Raw genomic sequence first — 22,877 nt, 5'->3', positions numbered from 1 at the left:
GGCCCACTTCTGGGCTGCCTTTTTGGGAGATGGAGTGCCATGTTGGGGATAAGGAGACAGTAATTTGGACGGCGAGGCAAACTGGAAATGTGGGCAGCATAATTATGCCAAGCGCTAAGAAAAATTAGTTATAGACTCATTTAATGTTCCCCTCCATGGAAATCTTTAGCAAAAGGTGAAAGATTTATTCATCTTGAAGTGAAACCAGTAAAAATTTTTCAGTGTACAGAGTCTTATTGTCTCCTCTGACCACATATCAAAGGTGAATTTCCTACAAAATCACTAAATAGTTAACCTTCATTTTTTCTCACTTTTGCTGCATGATGGGACTTCTATTCCCAAATGTGAGTGGTTTTGTTAGCATTACTCAAGTTAACACTGGTGAAGATGAAACTAATGCAAAATTCAGTTCCAGCGTTAATGGATGGTAGGAAGTAATGGTTCATTTAAAATACTCTTACTGTGTCACTTTGATTTCTAATTTACATTTCACTGAACTTGTAAATTAGGAAGGAGATTTTTACTCTTAAAATTTGTTGTGTGTGCTTCAGTTCCAAATATCTTTCAGATCACGAAAGATGGAATTAATCTGCTATGGAAACAGTCAACTAGAATAATGTTAAGTACACCCATAACACAGCTCAATACATGATATTGAAAATTTTGTTACGCTGTGCTCAGCTACAGGCAAAGATCAGGCTGCAGTTTTCAAAAACTAAAATAAATTGTTTGATTTTACCTGTGGCAAATATAACAGGATCTGTCTTTGTGTACTGGACATCCAATACCACCTCCAATCCCATAAACATACTGATTGCTTTTTGAGGAGTGTTCGGCAAAATAAATGCCTGAAAGAAAAAATAAATATTTGTTTTTTCTGAAAAACAACATTAACAGTAAAAATGTACACTCTGTAGTTCATCAGTTCAGGAGAAACATGGTGGTATCAAATCTAAGCATTTTCAGTTCTGCTTAAGAAATAATCCACTGCAAATTTATTCTTCAATTACCAAATTTCTTGAATACCAAAGAATATTTCCATATCTGCATGTTATATTACATCCTTACTCATTAGTGTCATTGCGTTATTATATCATATTATTTAAAATAAAGGTTTATATGGCACCATGAAGTCGCAAAAATTACATATGTAAAATATATGTTACCTTTCAGCATACTTTAGATGTTACAAACTGAAGGTGGCTAAGCAACAAAGAGCAATCTTTAAATTCAAAAAATAAAAATTTAAAAAAGAAACAAGATGAAAGAAAAAAATAACAGTAAGTAGTTGCCAAATTCTAATGTGGATTTTCCATGCTAGTTCATCATCTCAGAGTGATTCACAACTTGGTTTGACTTGTGCACCAGACTAATCTCTTCTCAAGCAGCGTTCTTTTAATGTAAGTTAACCAAGGGAAGTGATTCAAAGCATTTTTTCTTGGACCAATTCTCATGTTATTTATCTGTGGTTTTCTTACATTGCCTAAGGTGAATGCCTGGATAGTTTCCTTTCACTAAGCCCCACAATTAAATGTACACCTCCCCCCCCCCCTCCACTCCCCAGCTTTATTCAGTCTTATCTAATAGTTCGGGTTTAATGAAAATGTTGACTGAATGTTAAACTCTAAGCTTTCTTCTCCAAACCAATCAACAAAACTCTCCTGCAGAAACTCAAAACTTCATCTTTCAGGACTTGTACAGTACAGTCCCAAACTGTGTTGAGGCTACATTTACTAGTGTTTCAATTTCTTTAAAATTTTGAAACTATGGAAGTTCAGAAGTTGTTTGAGTAGTATGTTTACATGGAGCATTTGAAGAAACCATGGTGAGCAAAACATAGAAATTTTATGTGCATTTTTCACTGGGTGATTTTTAAATTTATTTTTTATAGGGTTAATCAACCACAATGTGCCAAATTGCTTGATTTTGCTTTTTGTAATCAAGCTCCTTCATAGAAATCCAAGTTTGCAGAATTTTGTTGCGTTCATACTTTTATCAGTGACAAATTTTGTAAAAGTCTACTAAAAGCAGTTTTACCAAAATGTATAGAAACTGTAACAGAACTGAAGAGGAATGGCATGTGACATACCATAAAAAAGAGGTTTCATTGGTACAGTAAAGGCTGCAGTCGGTTCTAGGCGCGCAGTCCGGAACCATGCGACTGTTACGGTCGCAGGTTCGAATCCTGCCTCGGGCATGGATGTGTGTGATGTCCTTAGGTTAGTTAGGTTTAAGTAGTTCTAAGTTCTAGGGGACTAATGACCACAGCAGTTAAGTCCGATACTGCTCAGAGCCATTTGAACCATTTGAAAGGCTGCAGTGTATTCAATTTTGCATGGACATTTAGCTGTAGACAAGATCTGCTCCTGATGGATTCCACCCAATTTGACCGAAGGTGAAGCACAGGATAATGTCAACTAGAGTAACAAAGTGCTTGAAAAATGTGCTACAAAAATCTATACATCATCATTACGGAAGATGAAACTTGGATATATTTGTACAAGTTGGAAACTGAACAGTGTTCCAAGGTGAAGTTAACCCAACAAAAGTGGTTCACTAGCAAATTACTTAGAAGAAAATGATCACGTTTCTTTGGGTACATTAGGTAGTTTTGAACCTGCAGCTTTACTGGATTGAAGAACAGTTAATACTGCAGGGTACACAATTTGTTGTCCAGAAGACATTGATCAAATCAGAAAAATCAACATAATGCCAGCTATGACGCAATACTTGAAACAGTTGATTACTTGACACAGAAAAAGAATGCCAATATTCACCTGCTTCATCATCTAATAACTTCTTCCTGTTCCTTTGTGTGAATAAATACATACATGCATGGATACAGACTTTCATCACTTCAAGAAAATGTTGAATCCTTCCAAAACCTTTAAGTAGCACCACAGAGTGGACAAAAATGCTTCTAGGATTGGTTTCAGTGCAAGAACAAATACAAATTTTAGAGACAAATGTTTTGAGAAACGATAATACAATCACACAAAAGAAGTTTTTCTTCCACCTCTTTTGTAAAAACTTTATAAAGCATCCTCCATGCTGATTCTTAAAATGAAGTAGTTTTCAACAAGAAGGCAACACAGAAGGCTAGTGGGTACAGGTCCGTCATCTCCTACAGAAGAATGTTCAGGTAACTATGGTGGTGGTGGTGGTGGTGGTTGTTGTTGTCAATGATGATGACGATTTTCAGACATCAATGGCAATGTTATCAGCGCCAGTTGAATCTGGTCACTAAGTCAGTTATGGTTTGTTTTCTTGTAGGTTGCAAAAACATCTAAGGCCATACACGCCCACGTCGGAACTGTATAATACTAAGATGAAATACGAGTTAAAAGGCCGGCCAGGGTGGCTGAGCAGTTCTAGGCGCTACAGTCCGGAAGCGCGCAACTGCTACAGTCGCAGGTTCGAATCCTGCCTCGGGCATGGGTGTTTGTGAGGTCCTTAGGTTAGTTAGGTTTAAGTAGTTCTAAGTCTAGGGAACTGACGACCTCAGAAGTTAAGTCCCATAGTGCTCAGAGCCATTTGAACCATTAAGTTAAAAGTGACTACATATTAAATTCAAGCGACAGAAAGAAAGACAGCTAAAAACAGAGACTTTCTGTTCGAGAACGTGCCTTAAAATACATCAAAGACAATGAGCGTCCTGAACTAAAAATTAAATGTCCTTCGCCACATTACTATGATGAATAAAAAGTAAGATGCGGTCGACAACCTCTGCTCTGTTTGTTAAAACAGCTGATAACTCAGATGACAAACATAAATTACAACAAAAGTGGTTAAAAAAGGCCATTCTGTCAGAAAATGGTGAACCATCAAAGGCTGATGACAATGAGTGCAAAGTATTGGGGAATCACCAAATAACAAATGGTGATGACTAAAAAGACAGTGCCCAATATGCAATCTAGTTAAAATGATCTTCTTGCAGTGAGAGGGCTGGGAGGTAGTCGGCCAAGCCATTGGGAGAGGTTTAATTCATTGGAGTTTGTCAGCAGGTGGTGTCACTTTCGCATCACCAGTGGTCTTCCCCTCATCGGAACAGACAGCAGCGCAGAGATCATAGAAGGAAATGGAAGAACTAGCGGCTCAAGGAATGAGGACAGCAGCCCTGGCAATAGCATCCGCGGCCTCATTTCCTGTCAGACCAACGTGATCAGGGACCCACTTAAACTTCAAATTGGTTCCTTCAAGAATGAACAGGTGAAAGTTTTCTTGGACCCATTGGAATAAGGGATGGACGGTGTAGAGCACACAAAGGCGCAGAAGGGCACTTAGGGAGTCAGAGCAAATGACACAATTGAAAACCACCTGTCGCTGGATGTACTGCGTGGCCTGATACACAGCGAAGAGCTCCGCAGTAAACACTGAGCCGTGTTCCAGAAGCTAATCTCGAAAAACATCATGCAAAGATGAAGGCACATCCAAAATGGTCAGTCCGAGAACAGAGTACACAAAAGAACTATCATTAAGTTCTGTGAGGTTGAGAAACTTTTGGCAACAGAGTGAGCCCAAGTAGTGTCCTTATGAAGCAGATTAAGTCCAAGGTGAACATTGGCTGCCGTATGAAGCCACGGTGGTGTAGGGTTCACACCCATTGGGAAAGTGGCAGGTAGCTGAAGTTACACAGCCACAGCAATAGCTAAAAGCAAACTCCAGAAGGTAACAGGGAAGAGGGACACACATCATACTGGCGATCACAGGAGTCATCGAAGAAGGAAGCATAGGATGGGTGGCCAGCCATGGCAGACAAACAGCATTCATATCTACTGAGGAGAAAATCACAGAGGTACGACTCTGGTAGTTTGGCAGCTTCTGCATACAGACTCAACCAGGCTAGTGTAAAAGGCGCCAATGCCCAAACAAGTGCCACGATGGTGGATTGTATTGATATGGCATAAGATGGACTGACATGCCGAATAGACAAGGCATCAGTGCAAATGGAGGAGGGTGATCCAATTTGCTCCCCAGGAAGTACTGCTGAGTTCACGTAAGGCACTGAGGGACAGCCTACAGTGGGTGGCCATGTAAGACACCTGGGAAGACCAAGAAAGTTTCCAATCAGGCCTGAATCCCAGAAATTTCTTAGTTTCAATGAGCAGAGAAGCAACAGGCCCATGACGTAAAGATGGTGGAAGAAATTTACTGCGCCATCAGAAATTCACACATACAATTTTGTCAGTGGAAAAGTGAAAGCCGTTATTGATGTTCCATGAGTAAAGCTGATCAAGACAACACTCAAGACACTGTTCAAGGAGACAAGTCTATGGAGAACTGCAATAGATGGCAAAATCATCAACGAAGAGGAAGCCGGAGATGCACGGCAGGAGACAGGCCATAATAAGGTTAATGGCAACAGCAAAGACAATGACACTCTGGACAAAAACCTAAGGCACACCATTTTCATGGATAAACGTTTTGACAAGGCAGAACCCAGATGTACCTAGAAAACTCCGTCTTTTAAAAATTCCTGAAGGAAACAGGGCATGTGGCTTCGAAGCCCCATGTGTAGAGAGTATGTAAGATACCAGTCCTCCAGCAGGTGTTGTCGGCATTCTCCAAATCGAAAAACACAGCCAGTCTGGCATTTCCACAAAAACCATTCATGACAGATTAACAATGTGACAGAGATGGTCAATTGCAGAATGGCGTGCTCGAAATCCAAATTGTGCAGTGGTTAGTAAATTGTGAGATTCGAGTAACCACACCAGCTGGCCATGAATCATACATTCCATCACCTTGAAAACACAGTTGGCGAGAAAAATGGGGAGGCAGCTAGAAGGATGGTGTTTGTCCTTACCAGGCTTAGGCATGGATATGACAGTGGCTACACGCCAACATCTGAGGAACATGCCTTCTGCCCAGATGCGACTGCACATATGAAGGTAAAAGTGCTTGCCTGTAAGAGAAAGGTTCTGCAAAACCTGAATGTGAATACCGTCCAGTGCTGGGGTGGAGGGTCGGGATGAAGCGAGAGCATGTTCTAGCTGCGTCACAGTAAAAGCAGCATTGTAGCACTCACAATTCTAAGAAGAGAATGGTACTGCTTGAGCTTCTTCCACTCGTTTCTGATGATGGAAGGCAGAGTGATAGTGGGTGGAGCCCAAAATCTCTGCAAAATAGCGGACCAAGGTATTTGAGATAGCAATAGGATCTACTACAACATCATCTGTTACTGTCAGGACGAAAATTGGGGAATGGATCTTGATCCTAGAGCGCTGTTGAAGGTTGGCCCACACAACGGAAGATGCAGTGGAGCTTCTGTGCTATCCCGAAGAATGATATGAAAGTGCACACACAACTGTTTATAATGAATGCAGTTTGCCATTGTAGTGTGATGATTAAAAATGTGGAGAGCATGTCCCCTCTGCGGGAATTGTGTCATGGCATTCCTTAGCCCACCATCGGACTGCAACACGGCACCGTAAGGATGAAGTGCGAGGAATGGAATGTTCTGTGGCGGCAAGGATAACGCTGGTAAGGTACTGCACATGGTCACCACAACTGGGGAAAAGTCATTCATCGAAGGTCATCAGGGAAGAGTAAATCCTCTAGTTGACCTTAGAATGCTATTATTTGGGTTTGCATGTAGGTGGAGTAGGCGTCAGCAAACTGATAGGGCACAGGAAATGGTCACTCGAGTACATGTCAGAGAGAATGGACACTCGAGATGACGAGCCAGTTTGGCAGTGCAGAAAGAGGTCCAAATACGAATAGGTGTGCACGGAGCCTGAAAGGAATGTGGGTGCTCCAGTGCTAAGGCAGTTGAAGTCGGGTTGATTGAAGTCAGCCAAGAGGGCATCTCTTGGACAGGTTCTGGGAGAGTCCAAGAGGAATGGTGCGCATTGAGGTCACTGAGCAGTAAAAGGGGTAAGGGAGTTGCTCAATAAGCTGGAGGAAGTTTGCCATGGTGACACTGAATGATGGAGGAATGTAAACGGTACAGAGGGGAAAGGTGCAGTGAGGAAGAAAAATTTGGACTGCAACAGTGTGCGGACAAGTGTTCAGGGAGATGGTGTGACTATGAATGTCCTCTGGATGAGCAGCATGACTCCCCCATGAAAGGGAATTCCATCCTCGGAGGGGTGAAGGGAGGGTGTCAAACAGACTGGAAAGAAATTCGATAGATCAAAATGGTCATGAGGATGCAGTTTTCTTTCCTGGAGGCAGATAAGAAGTCAACGCTGCAATTCCAACAATAGCTGTAATTCCTCCTTGTGGGATCTCAGGTCGTATATGTTCTATTGCAGGAGAGCATATGCTCCTTTGGAGTCATGAGGAGGAAAGGGGAAGAGGGAAAAAAATGAAGGAGTGTCACCTGAGTGCCACTCTTCGAAGATGCTCTGCTGTAGGGTGCATGGGCTAGAGGGGTCCTGCTCCATGAGGTTTACAGAGGCATTGGCATTCTCCCCCCTGATCAGTCAGCAGAATCTAGGGCAGACAAAAAGCTGACAGTGCACAATGACGACACGAAGGTCGGCCAGAATAGGGTACTACATGGCGGCACCGTTGAAGAGGATCTCCCGGTCGGCAAAGAAGAAGAACGCTTGCCTATGTTTGATTTCTTGGAGCCTTTGCAGTTGACAGATCACGATTCAGATGTTTGCTGGCTGGAGGGACATAAAATGTCTTTGTGGGAGCACTCCTGTCTTTTCCAACCCGCTGGTTGTGCAGCATATGATTTTGCAGCATGATGTGAAAATTTAGTGGCTTGTTGCACTGCTGGTGAAGGTGATGGGGATGCTACCATGGCAATGGGGGATTTTACAACCGCGACGCTGAATTTGAGGTTGCATGTCTGTGTGGCCATGTCCTTCATGGCGCAAGAGGTAGCAAGAACAGTATTTTAAGTGCTGGATGGTAAAATACAGGGTTTCTGACTAGCCAACATCTTGTGAGCAATAGAGTAAGGCACTTTTTCCTTCACCCAGGTCTCTTAGACGGCCCGCTTATCGAGATACTTGGGACAATCTCCAGAGGAGGCTGCATAGTCGCCATTGCAATTGATACAGCATGGAGAAGGAGGCTGACAGTTGCCCTCAGGAGCATCCCTATCACAGATTACACATTTGGCCAGGTGTCAAGAGGAAATTGGGAGTGTGGTTGTAGCAATGACAATGGTAGCAACACATCGGATTCAGAATCTATGGTCAGACCGTGATAACTTCACACCATGCAACTCTAACAAATCTGAGAAAAGAGTGCGTGTGGGCACTAAGGATGCGTCTACTCTTTTCATCACCTGATGGACTAGAATGACACCCTGATCAGAAAGGTAAGTCTGGATTTCTGTCTTGATTAGACCATTGAGCAGCCTAGTGTAAATAACACCGCATGAAGAATTCAGCATTTGATGGTCTCGACACAAACAAGATAGCTGTGGAGGAGCAAAGTCGCATGTACTTATTGTGCTTGAGAATCACAAGTAGTCTCCAAAAGAAAAGTGCCATTGCGTAAATGGGAGCAGGATTTCACAGTGCCAGCTACTGCATCAACAACTTACTGAATAGTAAATGTATTTACCATAGCAAAGGACTGAGTCTTCAGTATGCGAAACAACAAGGAACTGAGGTGCAGATGGGAGGGTCTTTGATTTGTTAGCCTCATTCCGTTTACATTTTGTGATGTAGACTAAGAATGAGATGTTTGACTAATTGCAAGAATATCCCCCAAGGTTGCCAGTGTCTCCAATGGTGCTCGTTCCAACTGGGATGGGGGAGGAGGGGGTCCTCAGAGTTGGGCTCACCCACATTAGGTGACTGTTCACTCCTCAGGTCACACCTCCCAAACACTGATAATTAGGGAAGGTAACAGTTCAGGCGATAAACCCCTCCCTGGGCCTGGCCTTTACCAGGAGGTACACACGAACCCTACCTGTCAGCCCGGGGTTGGCAATTACGCGTTACGCAGTCACCTGTTAGGTGCCAGACGTGTGGGCCAGCCTTCAGGAGCGCACTGGGAGGAAGAATAAAAAGAGGAACCTCAAATGCCAAAGCAGAGGAAGGATAGGAGAAGCGGAACAAAGAAGGAAAACAGAATGAAATAACAGTGAAATGAACTGTTCTGAGGTCAGGCCACTGAAAATGCAGAACACATTCCCAAAAACATCACAGGCATGTTTCCCAAGGGAGTGAAGAAGGAACAGGAAGAGGGTAGACATGCAGCACAGACAGGAAAAGATGCTGCAAAGACTAGAGCCCCATGGTAGCCAAGTGAGAACTCTTCAAAGAGTGGTGGGGCCCTTGGGGAGCTCAGTCAGTTATAGGTGTGGCCTTAAGTTCAATGAGGAACAGGAAAGAACAGCTTGAAAAATAAAGGAAGGAAGGTTATGGTTTAAAATACTACTGATGACAAGATCATGAGAGAGATGGGGAAAGGGGGGGGGGGGGGGGGGGGGAGGAAATTAGTTGCATCCTTATCAAAGGAAACAACCTGGAATTAACATTAATAGAATTAAAGAGACACCTACAAAACAATCTGTCCACTGATTTCTTGTTAAAAGTATAAAGGGGTCACAGTACATAGTAAGAATTTTACAATAACCTATGGAGCAGAAAAAAACATCAAACTTTATTCATTTAGTAACTGAAGTTCACCGTGTATTAAGTTTAATTTACAAGTCTCCTCCTGTTCACTTAAGAAGCCTCAAGCCTGGTGGATTCTTATAATTCATCTGTAATAAGTGACCAACAGAGTTTCAGTAGGTATTGTACACTATGTGATCAAAACATATGTTTTTCATACCAGGTGCATTGTGCTGCCACCTACTGCCAGGTCCTGCGTATCAGTGACCTCTGTAGTCATTAGACATTGTGAGAGAGTAGAATGGGGTGCTCCACTTTGAATGTGGTCAGGTGGCTGGGTGTCACTTGTGTCATATGCCTGTACACAAGATTTCCACACTCCTAAACATCCCTAAGTCCACTGTTTCCGATGTGATATTGAAGGGACCTCATCTGTTGACTGACAGAGACCGCAGACAGTTGAAGAGGGTCGTAATGCATAATAGGCAGCAATCTATCCAGGCCATCAAACAAGAATTTCATACTGCACCAGGTCCCACTGCAAGTACTATAACAGTTAGGCGGGAGGTGAGAAAACTTGGATTTCATGGTCGAGCGGCTCATAGGCCACACATCACGCCAGTAACTGACAAACGACACCTCGCTTGGTGTAAGGAGTATAAACATTGGACGACTGAACAGTGGAAAAACTTCGTGTGGAGTCATGAACCAAGGTACACAATGTGGCGCCCGATGGCAGTGTGGGGATATGGTGAATGCCCGGTGAATGTCATCTGCCAACGTGTGTAGTGCCAACAATAAAATTCGGAGGTGGTGGTGGTGTGATGGTGTGGTCATGTTTTTCATGGAGGGGGCTTGAAACCTTTATTGTTTTATGTGGCACTATCACAGCACAGGCCTACATTGATGTTTTAAGCACCTTCTTGCTTCCCACTGTTAAAGAGCAATTTTGGGATGGCGATTGCTCCTTTCAACACGACCGAGCACCCATTCATAACGCATGGCCTGTGGAGGAGTGGTTACACGACAATAACATCCCTGTTAATGGACTGGCCTGCGCAGTCCTGACATGAACACCTTTAGGATGTTTTGGAACGACGACTTTGTGCCAGGCCTCACCAACCAACATCAATGCCTCTCCTGAGTGCAGCACTCCGTGACAAATGGGTTGCCATTCGTCAAGAAACCTTCAGCACGTGAATGAAGGTGCCTGCGACAATGGAGGAGGCTATCAAGGCTAAGGACGAACCAACACCATATTGAATTCCAGCATTACTGATGGAGGGCGCCATGAACTTTTAAGTCATTTACAGCCATGTGTCCGGATACTTTTGATCATATAGTGTGTAATTCATAAGAAACTTGGCAACACTTCTAAAAGTGAGTTATCTCTCTAATATCCCATAACCAATATTAATTCTCTTCAAAATACACTGCTGAATACATACCTGCACCAAACATGCCTCCAATGTAGGCATGTCGCTCATCAAAGCCCTTTTGTACAATTGCATTTATGAACGGTGATCCATGAAAAAGCATTCGTTCATTAGGCTGATTCACATTTTCTTCAGCCACCTCTTGCCGTCGATGTGAATATCTCTCCCAGAGCTTTCTATTCTGCACTTTCTGAATCTGAAATTAAAATATTTGTATATTAAAAGTCAACTACCTTCAAATGCAAATGCCTGTCATACGCACTAAATTAAGATTATGTTAGGATTTAAGTACGAACAACTGAAAGGTAGTTAGAAGATGGCATAATTTTGAAGGAATTTTCAGAAAATAAGGTATTTAAATTATTATGGTAAAGGGGTAATTACCCTGACAATATTATATCTACAAAAAACTCCACCAGAATGACCATTATCTCTGTGTTCCCTAATTGTTGACTGCATCTCTTCTTCAACAGCTAGAAATTCTTTGTCTTCAACTAGAAGATCAACCAACAGAGTGCCAGGATTTGAAGGAGTCATCCACAGTGATCCTAAGAGAAATTACAGATAATGTTAGTGGAATAATGTAAAACAAAACAAAATAAGATAAAGTGTAACGAAATTTTTTGGAAGACTGTTCCAAGAAAAATAGTGATTAATACTATAAATTAACTAACAAACACAGTTGTGATCACATTTAAGTTGTGTACTTTTACTTTTAGATGACTGATTTCGATCTTCTAAGACACCATCTTCAGATCTTACAATCCTTGATAACAACTGGAACCGTTGGTACCTGTGCAGGTGTGGAGAACACTGTTGTCTTCAAGGAATGTAAGATCTGAAAATGATGCCTTAATGATCGAAACTGGTCATCTAAAAATAAAAATGAATAACTTAAAAGCGATCATGACTGCATTCATTAAAAAGTCTAATGAATAAATACTCACCAGCACTCGCACACAGCTTATCAATCCCTTTAATAAGTTTGTGCCTGTACCCATAAGCACTTACACCAACTTGTTTCAGATCTTCGTGACCCATTTCAGCCAGAATGTCAAGAGTTATCTGCTCCCGTTCAAATAACTCGAGGAGATGTTCTAATCCAAGACTGCAATACAGAATGATATATCTATTTTACTCTTAAGAAATGAATGCACGTACCCACCAATCACCCAAAATTCCATACTACACTCCTGGAAATGGAAAAAAGAACACATTGACACCGGTGTGTCAGACCCACCATACTTGCTCCGGACACTGCGAGACGGCTGTACAAGCAATGATCACACGCATGGCACAGCAGACACACCAGGAACCGCGGTGTTGGCCGTCGAATGGCGCTAGCTGCGCAGCATTTGTGCACCGCCGCCGTCAGTGTCAGCCAGTTTGCCGTGGCATACGGAGCTCCATCGCAGTCTTTAACACTGGTAGCATGCCGCGACAGCGTGGACGTGAACCGTATGTGCAGTTGACGGACTTTGAGCGAGGGCGTATAGTGGGCATGCGGGAGGCCGGGTGGACGTACCGCCGAATTGCTCAACACGTGGGGCATGAGGTCTCCACAGTACATCGATGTTGTCGCCAGTGGTCGGCGGAAGGTGCACGTGCCCGTCGACCTGGGACCGGACCGCAGCGACGCACGGATGCACGCCAAGACTGTAGGATCCTACGCAGTGCTGTAGGGGACCGCACCGCCACTTCCCAGCAAATTAAGGACACTGTTGCTCCTGGGGTATCGGCGAGGACCATTCGCAACCGTCTCCATGAAGCTGGGCTACGGTCCCGCACACCGTTAGGCCGTCTTCCGCTCACGCCCCAACATCGTGCAGCCCGCCTCCAGTGGTGTCGCGACAGGCGTGAATGGAGGGACGAATGGAGACGTGTCGTCTTCAGCGATGAGAGTCGCTTCTGCCTTGGTGCCAACGATGGTCGTATGCGTGTTTGGCGCCGTGCAGGTGAGCGCCACAATCAGGACTGCATACAACCGAGGCACACAGGGCCAACACCCGGCATCATGGTGTGGGGAGCGATCTCCTACACTGGCCGTACACCTCTGGTGATCGTCAAGGGGACACTGAATAGTGCACGGTACATCCAAATCGTCATCGAACCCATCGTTCTACCATTCCTAGACCGGCAAGGGAACTTGCTGTTCCAACAGGACAATGCACGTCCGCATGTATCCCGTGCCACCCAACGTGCTCTAGAAGGTGTAAGTCAACTACCCTGGCCAGCAAGATCTCCGGATCTGTCCCCCATTGAGCATGTTTGGGACTGGATGAAGCGTCGTCTCACGCGGTCTGCACGTCCAGCACGAACGCTGGTCCAACTGAGGCGCCAGGTGGAAATGGCATGGCAAGCCGTTCCACAGGACTACATCCAGCATCTCTACGATCGTCTCCATGGGAGAATAGCAGCCTGCATTGCTGCGAAAGGTGGATATACACTGTACTAGTGCCGACATTGTGCATTCTCTGTTGCCTGTGTCTATGTGCCTGTGGTTCTGTCAGTGTGATCATGTGATGTATCTGACCCCAGGAATGTGTCAAAGTTTCCCCTTCCTGGGACAATGAATTCACGGTGTTCTTATTTCAATTTCCAGGAGTGTAAATGTAAACAACAGAATTGTATACAAAAGGTATTTAGTGTAATCAACACTTCTAGGAAGGATTTCCGTTTCATTTACTAGGTCCAATAATAATGCGAAGAAAGTTCTTCAATATGTGAGGTAATAACAGGGAATGGAAGTGGCCTTGTTTGTTTAAGTAATTACTGTGTACAGATGCACCTAGACTGACTCACCACTCTCTCACTATGATTCGAAATACAGTGCTTCAGAATAAAAAAAGTCAGTTTTGTACTATTTATGTGCCAGAATTCTCCTTAAATGTGTCTGACAACTGCAATTAGATTTAAAATGCTGTTGTAAGTGGGTACATGTTACTTTCACATGCTAATAACACACCAACATCTAGTATTTTACAAAAACACTGAACATTTAACTTATTCTGGCTAACAATTAATAACTAATAAGAACACTAGTTTTGTAGTCTAATGTTTTAGTGTTCTTTTGTTGTTTTTTTTAACAACAAAACAACAAAAAACACTAAAACATTAGACTACAAAACTAATCTTAGGCATTACAGATTAATAAAGATGTATGTAAGCCACTCATTGCAAGGAAGTGTTCACAGTAGCCAATGGACCTTCCTAATGTCCCTTAAATGACCGATAGCAAGTGACAACTCAGTTTGTTAACAAATCATAAAAAGCAGGCAATAATAATTAGTTACATTGCTCTAAAACATTTCATAATTTTTTCAAATATATTCTGTCAGTCAGATTTGTCCACGCAAAGAAATCCCTGTACAGTGCAAATGTTACACTTATATAAAACATAAATAAGTGGAACAATGAAGTATATATTTCCATGAAAAAATGAGTGATGAAAAGTTTGAGTACAATCAAAATTTGACTCCAGTGTTAAACTCAGTGTTCTCACTAACAAATCACCCCTGCCAAGTAATAATGTTGCAGAAATTGACTTGCTGGCGTCCATTAAACTATTGTTCTCATTCAATTATTACAAATATTACAACTGAGTGACACAAAGGCTAGTGACATCTTGATTCAAGAAACAAAAGAATCAGCAATTGCCGTCATGATAAGAGATTTCAGTTGTGCGGTAAGAGACGGAATGGTATACAAAGCTGTGGAACATTTGACTCTCAGCTAGAAAAATGAAGAGAGGCAAGACGATCATACATTTCCAGAGACAAAATGATCTGTTGACGATTAGTATGGGCTTCAAAAAGAGAAAAAATAAAACTGTGTACATGGAAAAGGTTGGAAGAATGTATGCACAGAAATAATAATAATAATAATAATAATAATAATAGCATACATCCTGTGGAAGAATGATGCAAGCAAATGTTATATTAAACCAGAGTCTCCTAACAGCAGAATTATAAACATATCTGGAACCAACCAAAGACGTAGGTAAAAAGAAATAAAAATTTACAGAAACTAAGGAAGGCTATTCCAGATGTGGTAGGTACAGCCTTGTCGAAATAGCTGATTAATACATTCAAGACCAGGATAGAACTAAGTGACAACAGCTGTACTTCTAAGTTGTTTTCTGGAGGGATCAGTAGTAATAGGACTGCATGTGATGGCCCAGGGAATCAGCTTCTGAAGTAGGCTATTGGGGTAATTCTCTCCAGTGAAGGTGAGGTGAGAATGGTGGTGTATTGCTGAAAAAAGTCTGCATCTGAAATAATAAGTTTGTCTCAAATGCCAAGACTGTGTGGAAGGGAACAATTAACACGGAAGGATAGTAACTGTCAAAATGTAAGAACTGCTGTTCATTAGTTGGTTTAATGCGTACAGAAGTGTTAGCTGACCCTCAGTGAGAAAGAGGTCGACTCAAGGAAAGTGGCTTGGGACTTGGAAAAGGGCAATATGAAATTTAATTGGGAGAATGTATTTGGAGATGGAAACTTTTTTAACGGATCAGCCTCACCACAGGTCCACAGAAAAAAGATGTTATCAATATATCTCAACCAAACCAGGGGGCTGAAGGCTTATAGTTTGAAGAAAAGTCCCACCCAAGTAATCTATGAAAAGATTGTCCCATGGCTGTGCCTCTGATATGTTTGTCCCTAAAATGTAAAACAGTTGTCTGTAAGTATGAAGTTGGTTACAGCAAGTGAGAAGGATGTCATAGGTTTGGAATCAGGTGTCTACTGGTTGTGGTAATGTTCAGCAGCAGGCAGACCATGTACATAGCAGATGTTGGTATAGAGGGAGATGGCATCAATGGTGATAAGCAATGTGTATGATGGGAGTGGGATGGGGACAAATTTCAGACAATCTAGGTGTCATTAATATAGAAGGGGAATCTTTGCATTAGGTTCAGGTACTGACCAACTAAGGCAGGTGTACCTTCAGTGGGTGCTTTGAAGATAGTAACTATACGGCAGCCAGGATGATAGGTTAGTGGATCTTAGGAAGAAGGTAAAAGATAGTAATAAGTGTTCTGGGTGGGGTGAGAAGTTCTATGGACTAAGATGTTAGTTCCTGTGAGGGACCTGAGGTTTTAAGGAGTGTCTGTATGTCAGTTGGAGGTAGATGCTGTCAATAGTGTTGTCAGACAATTAGTATACTCCCACTGGTCAAGTACCACAATGGTAGTTCCCTTGTCTGCCAGGAAGATAATGTTGATGTCATTATGTTTTGGGGAACAAAGAGCTAGGAGTTCTGCAGAGGACAAGTTAGGGTCATGTTCTAGGGAGCCAACAAAGGGTTATGAAGCAGTGCTGGATTTTAGGCATTCTTTGAATGTTTGTAAGGGGTGATTTTGAGGTAGTGGTGGTGGATCAAATTGGAATTGTGGTCGGAACTTTGTAAGACAGAGTTCAGTGTCAGGTTTGTTGTTGGAAAGAGTTTGGGATTGGATTTGCAAAGTGATATTTCCATTTGAAATTAAGTGTGAAAGGAAGTTGGTTCTTCACCAAAATCAGCATAAGTAAATGTACTTTTAGGGATGTAAGTGAGACCACTGGATAGTATAGATAATTCAGGAGGGGAGAGTGTCATAGACGAGGCAGAGAATGCTGAGCTGTTGTAGCTGGGGTATTAGGATCACGAGTTACCATTGCTCTGGAAGGCAGTGCTGAAGGATGGGGAATGTTAAGAAGGTTGACTAAACTCACTTTGTAGGAGAGTAGAGGTCATTATTGATGTGGCTGTTTAGCAACTGGAGAGGGGCAGGAAGGGAAACACCACTGTTGAGATATTTTAGGAGAAGGCAAGACAGCTTTCTGAGGTTAAGCCTGGCCTATTATTGTAGTTTGAAGTTGGCTTGGCAGCGGATACCGTCCAACAGAACTTGAGACGCAGGTAACTGCAGGATTTTGTGGCAGAAGAGAAGTCTGGTGGAGTGGAAATTGGTAGTGATGTATATAGGTCACAGATTAGCTGGGTACGTGAAAGAGAGTGCTGTATTTGAAACTGTAAGAGGATGGTGTACAGTAGGATTGCATCCAGAAACAGGGACTTTCGGTGGTGTTACTCCTTTGAGGGTAACTCCCTGGGACAAGCAGGATTCAAGAAACAGAATGAGACCTTAGTTTCAAACAATGGAAAAACGGATGGAATAATGAAATGTTATAAAAAGGGTAGTTGCTAATCGCCGTACAGTGGAGATGCTGAGTCACAGGCCAACAAAAATACTGTAAAATAAAGCTTTTTGCCAAACAGCCCTTAATCAGACTAGACAAAACGCGCACACGTGCGCATGTTATGACGTCTGGTTTCAGAAGTGGGTGGGGATCAGTATACTTTGCCTATTAACATGGTACTGCAAGAGGAGGGGATACAGTTTCTGTGCCCTGTGTTGTATTGCCAATTAGAAAATCATATTGTTGCAAGCACTCACAGCTCACTAATGCTTAATTTTTTATGTGACATAACTTGAGATTGTTTCACATATTCCCAGATATTAACAACAGTGTAAACTGTAACAATACAATCATCACAAAAACTGGATGTTGTGGACATACATTAAAACATAAAAGAGTATAAAGTATGAAAATTTTGGTTATGGCACTGGTGACAGCCATAGGAAACATTGGTTATTGGTGTAACTATCATTTATTTTCCCAAAGTTACACAATTTTTGTTGAGCCAGCAGAGGGCCCAATTGGATAAGAATTCTTGCGCATCCCTTAGAAATCCAAAAGTGCACCACAGCTCATGAGTTAACCTGCACTCAGTGAAGTAACCCACATATTAACGGTAGCTGTTTTATTTAGGCCTACTGTATGTGCTACAGTACCATAATTATTGTATTTCTGATGACCTTGAGAACTGGTAGCATGAGCGAAAGAAAGATGAAAAAGCCATGCTATGGTGTAATAACTATGAATGTTATGCACAGTTCATGAAAACAGTAATATAATGAAAGTGACTACTGCTACATCTGCCTTAAATTCTGTCATAATGAAGGTAAAGGAAACTGAAGGCAATGCAGGTGTGTTCGGAATTTCTACTAGTAAGTAGTAGCAGTGGTTCAGGCAACATAGAGCAGAAGGCATTTCTGTCAGTTGCCCAATGCTTTGTGAAAATGCAGCAGAATTGGCAGTCTCACTCAGTATAGAAAATTTCAATGCTTCATCAGGTTGGCTGCATAGATTTAAGGTTAGACATGGTATCAGTTGTCCGAAAGCGTGTGGCGAAATCAATAGTGTCAATCCTGAAACAGTGTGAGGGTGGAAAGAAACCTGTCTGTAAGAAACAATGTCCCAATATGTTCCTACAAACATTTCGAATGTCGATGAGAGGGTCCTGTTTTACAATGTAATGCCTAACTGCAATTCAGCATACAAAGGCGAGAACTGCCATGAAGGGAAACAAAGTTAACAACATGTAACAGTTCTGTTTTAAGCTAACAGTGATAGCAGTGAGAAGATGCATCCCACTTAAGATCGGGAAATTTGCTGAGCCATTCTGTTTTAAACATAGTATCACATTTCCCACAATATACGATAATAACAAGAAATTGTGGATTACAACAAAAGCTGGCTTTGAAGGATCGATGCTAAAATGGGTGCAGCAGGCTGGAATATTTTATTGTTTGTATACAGGTGTGTACTACATCCTCCCCTTAAACCCTACTTGAGAAAAGTGAACGTGGAATACTTTACAATGAATTGCACAAGTGTACTCCAGCCCCTTGAACTTTGAGTAACACACAATTTCAAGTTGCATTACTGCAAAATGCTCCTGTAATAGTGTCAAGTATGTAACCGTTGGAGGACGGGAAGAAATGAAAATATGCACTTTACAAGTTAAATATTTATTTACAACTTTTTACTTATTGTACTACCAGAGCCAAAAGACATTGTTGGGAAACTATTAATGGATTTGTTTTTTTCTGATAGGCAAAGCACTATGTCGCAGCTTCATGGCACGGAGTCTCAAATATTACCTACCACTCGAAACTGTTTCTGAAAAACTTGATCTGGAAAAGAAGTCTATGATTGTGATGGGAATGATAATACTGATGATATTTTGCCTAATGCCAAAGAACAGAATCTACCTGAAGAGCAGGCACTATTTGTGAATTACATCAAGTCTGATGAATACTTCATCACTACAGAAGCAATGACTATCTCTGAGACAGGTCAACATGCATCTCAGTACTTCGGCGAAGAAGATACTGGAGGACGGTACAGAACAGCCTCAGAATTTCTCCTGACTTAACAATGCAGCAAATGTGTTACAAAAAATAAACCAATTTGTGACACCCATAACGCTTCTGACGAAATAATAACAGAGTTATCTCATTTAAAGGGTACAGTGTATGCAGCATCTGCAACACAGGAAAAAAAGTGAAAGTTACAGAGTTTTTTTTTACGAAATGGCATCCTGTGATACCAACGACCTACAGTCCCTCCTTAAAGCCTCAGGCCTGTCATAAGGACTAACACCTCAATCCATAGAACTTCTTACCTCCACTCAAACCATGCACTCCCACCCTTTACCTTCTTCCTAAGATCTAAAAAAAATCATTCCATCATGGCCATTCCATAGTTGCTGGCTTCAAAGCACCCTCTGAACATATATCTGTCTTTTTCAATCAATACCTGCAACATATATAGTACAAAGACTTCCCTCTTATATTAAAGGGAGACAGTAGCAGTCTTGCACTGATTTCTTCGTAAATCCATATCTCAGACATTATTTATTCAATCACACTGAAATTTTGCACACTTATATATACGATCCAATGTGCTTTAAATAATTTGTACAGAATTTTTAATAAAATTTTAATGCTGTAAGATAATTTTGAATTTTTTCTTACGTTATTATTTTAAGGTATACTTTTTCATGTGGTTCATGGTGTGGGTTCCTGCAGTCATGTCCTAGTTCATGAACCACGGGCAACGTATGAGTGGCCAAGTAAGTGGTCCCGATAGTCGGGATACCAGTTACTTTGGAATAAGGCTGGGCATCTCAGACATATTCTGAGTTGTGGTCACCTTTGTGCTCATACGGCAAAGACTACCAAATCTACCGGTTAGCCCACAACCGTTAGGGGAAAAACTCTACGGGACTCGGGGCAAGTAAGGCTAGCAACCTGCTTCCCCGATACTTTAAATATGATGCTGGCAACAATCAGAGCAAAATGCCTCGGACCCTTGGAGGTGACGGAGTGCCACCTCTAACTGACAAACCAGGGGCTCCTAAGATACGACTTGGCAAACAAATGGTAATGAGATAGGGAGCTATTAATATCAATGGGGGCTACTCTGGGAAGAAGGTAGAGCTGGCAGAGGCTGCAAGTAAGATGGGGCTGGACGTTTTAGCTGTTAGTGACATTCGGGGTAAGGGGTGAGAAAGAAGAAGAAGTGGGAGAATACAAGGTCTACCAGTCAGCAGTCAAAGCAGGAACAGCACAATGGGGTGTAGGGCTTTACATCAGGAAAGAAATGGAATCCAGCGTAGTTGCAGTAAGGTATGTAAACGAACGACTGATGTGGATAGATTTGACAGTGTCTAGCAAGAAAATTAGGATTGTGTCAGTATATTCGCATTGTGAAGGGACAGATCAAGATAGGATGGATAGTTTTTATGAGGCACTCAGTGATGTAGTTGTTAGAGTAAAGGACAAGGGCAGTGTTCAGCTCATGGGTGATTTTAATGTCAGGATTGGAAATCGAACAGAAGGGTATGAAAAGGTTATGGGTAAATTTGGAGAGGATATGGAGGCCAACAGGAACAGGAAACAACTCTTGGATTTCTGTGCCAGTATGGGCTTAGTAATCACAAACTCCTTCTTTAAACATAAGAACATTCACCGGTATACTGGGGAAGGCAGGGGAACCAGATCTGTCATTGACTATATAACAACAGATCAGGAATTCAGGAAGTCTGTGAGGATCACACGTGTATTCAGGGGATTCTTTGATGACACTTATCATTATTTAATCTGCAGTGAAATTGGGATTGTGAGGCCAAAAGTGCAGGTGGTCAGGTCCATATGTAGGAGGATAAGAGTGGAGAAACTTCAGGATAAGGAAATCAGGCACAAGTACATAACAGCAATCTCAGAAAGGTACCAGTTAGTTGAATGTAGTCAATTACAGTCATTGGAAAAGAAATGGACAAGGTACAGGGACACAGTACTTGAAGTGGCTAAAGAATGTCTTGGAACAGTAGTGTGTAAAAGTAGGATGAAGCAAACAGCTTGGTGGAATGACACAGTCAAGGCAGCCTGTAAAAGGAAAAAGAAGGCGTATCAAAAATGGCTACATACTACAACTCAGGTAGACAGAGAAAGTTATGTTGAAGAAAGAAACAAAGCCAAACAGATAATTGCAGCATCCACGAAGAAATCTTGGGAAGACTTTGGAAACAGGTAGGAGACTATGGGTCAAGCTGCTGGAAAACCATTCTGGAGTGTAATTAGCAGTCTTCGAAAGGGAGATAAGAAGGAAATGACAAGTATTTTGGACAGGTCAGGAAAACTGCTGGTGAGTCATGTGGATGCCCTCTTCTTTTTTTTTTTTTTTTTTTTTGGGGCGCGCAGAACTACAATGGTCATTAGCGCCCTGACTAAGTTAGAAATGTACCGCGAGGCACAAGGTTAAAACAGCGACTAAAAGGGACAACACTATAAAAGACGTATTAACAGGCATAGAATTAAAAAACTACAGCATAATCAAACGTCCTTAGACAGGTGTGTCAAGTTGATAAAACGAAGAATGCGAGCAGCAGCTCCTGGGTCATCCGCTGAAATGGCATCCAGAGTACATGGCAGGCCAAGATCAAGACGCAGCGTAGTAAAATCCGGACAGGACGTTAAAATGTGGCGGACCGTCAGCAATTGCCCACATGGACAGAACGGCGCCGGCACGGCCGTCAGCAGATGGCGATGGCTGAACCGGTAGTGTCCAATTCGTAGCCGGGCCAAAATGACCTCCTCCTGCCGAGAAGGACGTGAGGAGGACGTCCAAGCTGCAGGAAGAGGTTTCAAGGCCCGAAGCTTGTTGTCCGTTAAGTGCAGCCCAATCGGCATGCCACAGCGATAAAATGCGCCGACAAATGACTGTGCTACAATCTGATGAAGGGACACAAAAAGGCTGGAGGACCGCAGCCTTGGCTGCGGCATCTGCAGCTTCGTTCCCAGGGATACCGACATGGCCAGGATGGTTGGTCGGTTTGTGGGTGTTGAAGGGACCAGACTGCTATGGTCATCGGTCCCTTTTTCCAAATACTAAAAACACCCACAGAGAATAAAAACGATCAACAGACGATAAGACAGACGACACAGAACAAGAAAAACGTAGATAAAGACCAGACAAGATGAACTAAAATCACACAGAGTGTGACGGTGGTTGGCCGACCATACAAACAAAAAGGGAAAAGCCAACCACCGAGAAACACCTGAAAAAAATCAGACAAATCGTTGGCCATAGGCCAGAATCAACACAAAAACTCACACACTTACATTAAGCGATAAAATCCCCCTGCCCGAATAAAACGCAGCACTATGTCCGCTATGGAAGAGTCGTCAGATAAAAGTGCAGAGAGCGTATCAGGCAGCACAAAAGTCTGCCTGAGCACAGTTAAAAGGGCGCACTCCAACAGAATATGGACCACCGTCAAGAACGCCCCACAATGACAAAGAGGGGGATCCTCACGACACAGTAAATAACTGTGCGTGAGTCGGGTGTGGCCAATGCAGAGCCGACAAAGGACGACTGATTCCCTGCGGTTGGCTCGCATGGATGACCGCCACACAGTAGTCGTCTCCTTGATACGGCGGAAATCGAAAACTTTGTGGCGTAATAGTGCCTGCAAATCAGTCGCTGGAAGGCCAATCTCCAGAGATGGTGCACTAGTG

The 22,877-nt window shown here is 42.6% G+C and overlaps 1 protein-coding gene and 1 non-coding gene across 3 annotated transcripts in view; both read right to left on the bottom strand.

The window, feature by feature from the left end:
- The window catches only part of LOC126279045 (poly [ADP-ribose] polymerase tankyrase), a 287,326-nt gene that overhangs the window by 28,070 nt on the left and 236,379 nt on the right, over positions 1–22,877 (bottom strand). For both annotated transcript variants that reach the window (XM_049979452.1, XM_049979451.1), the window contains exons 14-17: positions 11,914–12,074; positions 11,351–11,514; positions 10,979–11,162; positions 740–848 (exon numbers count right to left, since the gene is read on the bottom strand). In XM_049979452.1, the coding sequence (XP_049835409.1) occupies positions 740–848; positions 10,979–11,162; positions 11,351–11,514; positions 11,914–12,074 (618 nt within the window). The remainder of the gene's footprint in view (positions 1–739; positions 849–10,978; positions 11,163–11,350; positions 11,515–11,913; positions 12,075–22,877) is intronic.
- On the bottom strand, positions 95–213 carry LOC126279313 (U5 spliceosomal RNA). Its single transcript, XR_007550798.1, has one exon. It is a non-coding gene; the product is annotated as a U5 spliceosomal RNA (small nuclear RNA).

The sequence above is a fragment of the Schistocerca gregaria genome, chromosome 6 (assembly GCF_023897955.1).
Source record: "Schistocerca gregaria isolate iqSchGreg1 chromosome 6, iqSchGreg1.2, whole genome shotgun sequence".
Classification (NCBI taxonomy): Eukaryota; Metazoa; Arthropoda; class Insecta; order Orthoptera; family Acrididae; genus Schistocerca; species Schistocerca gregaria.
This window is presented reverse-complemented; position numbering and strand designations above follow the sequence as displayed.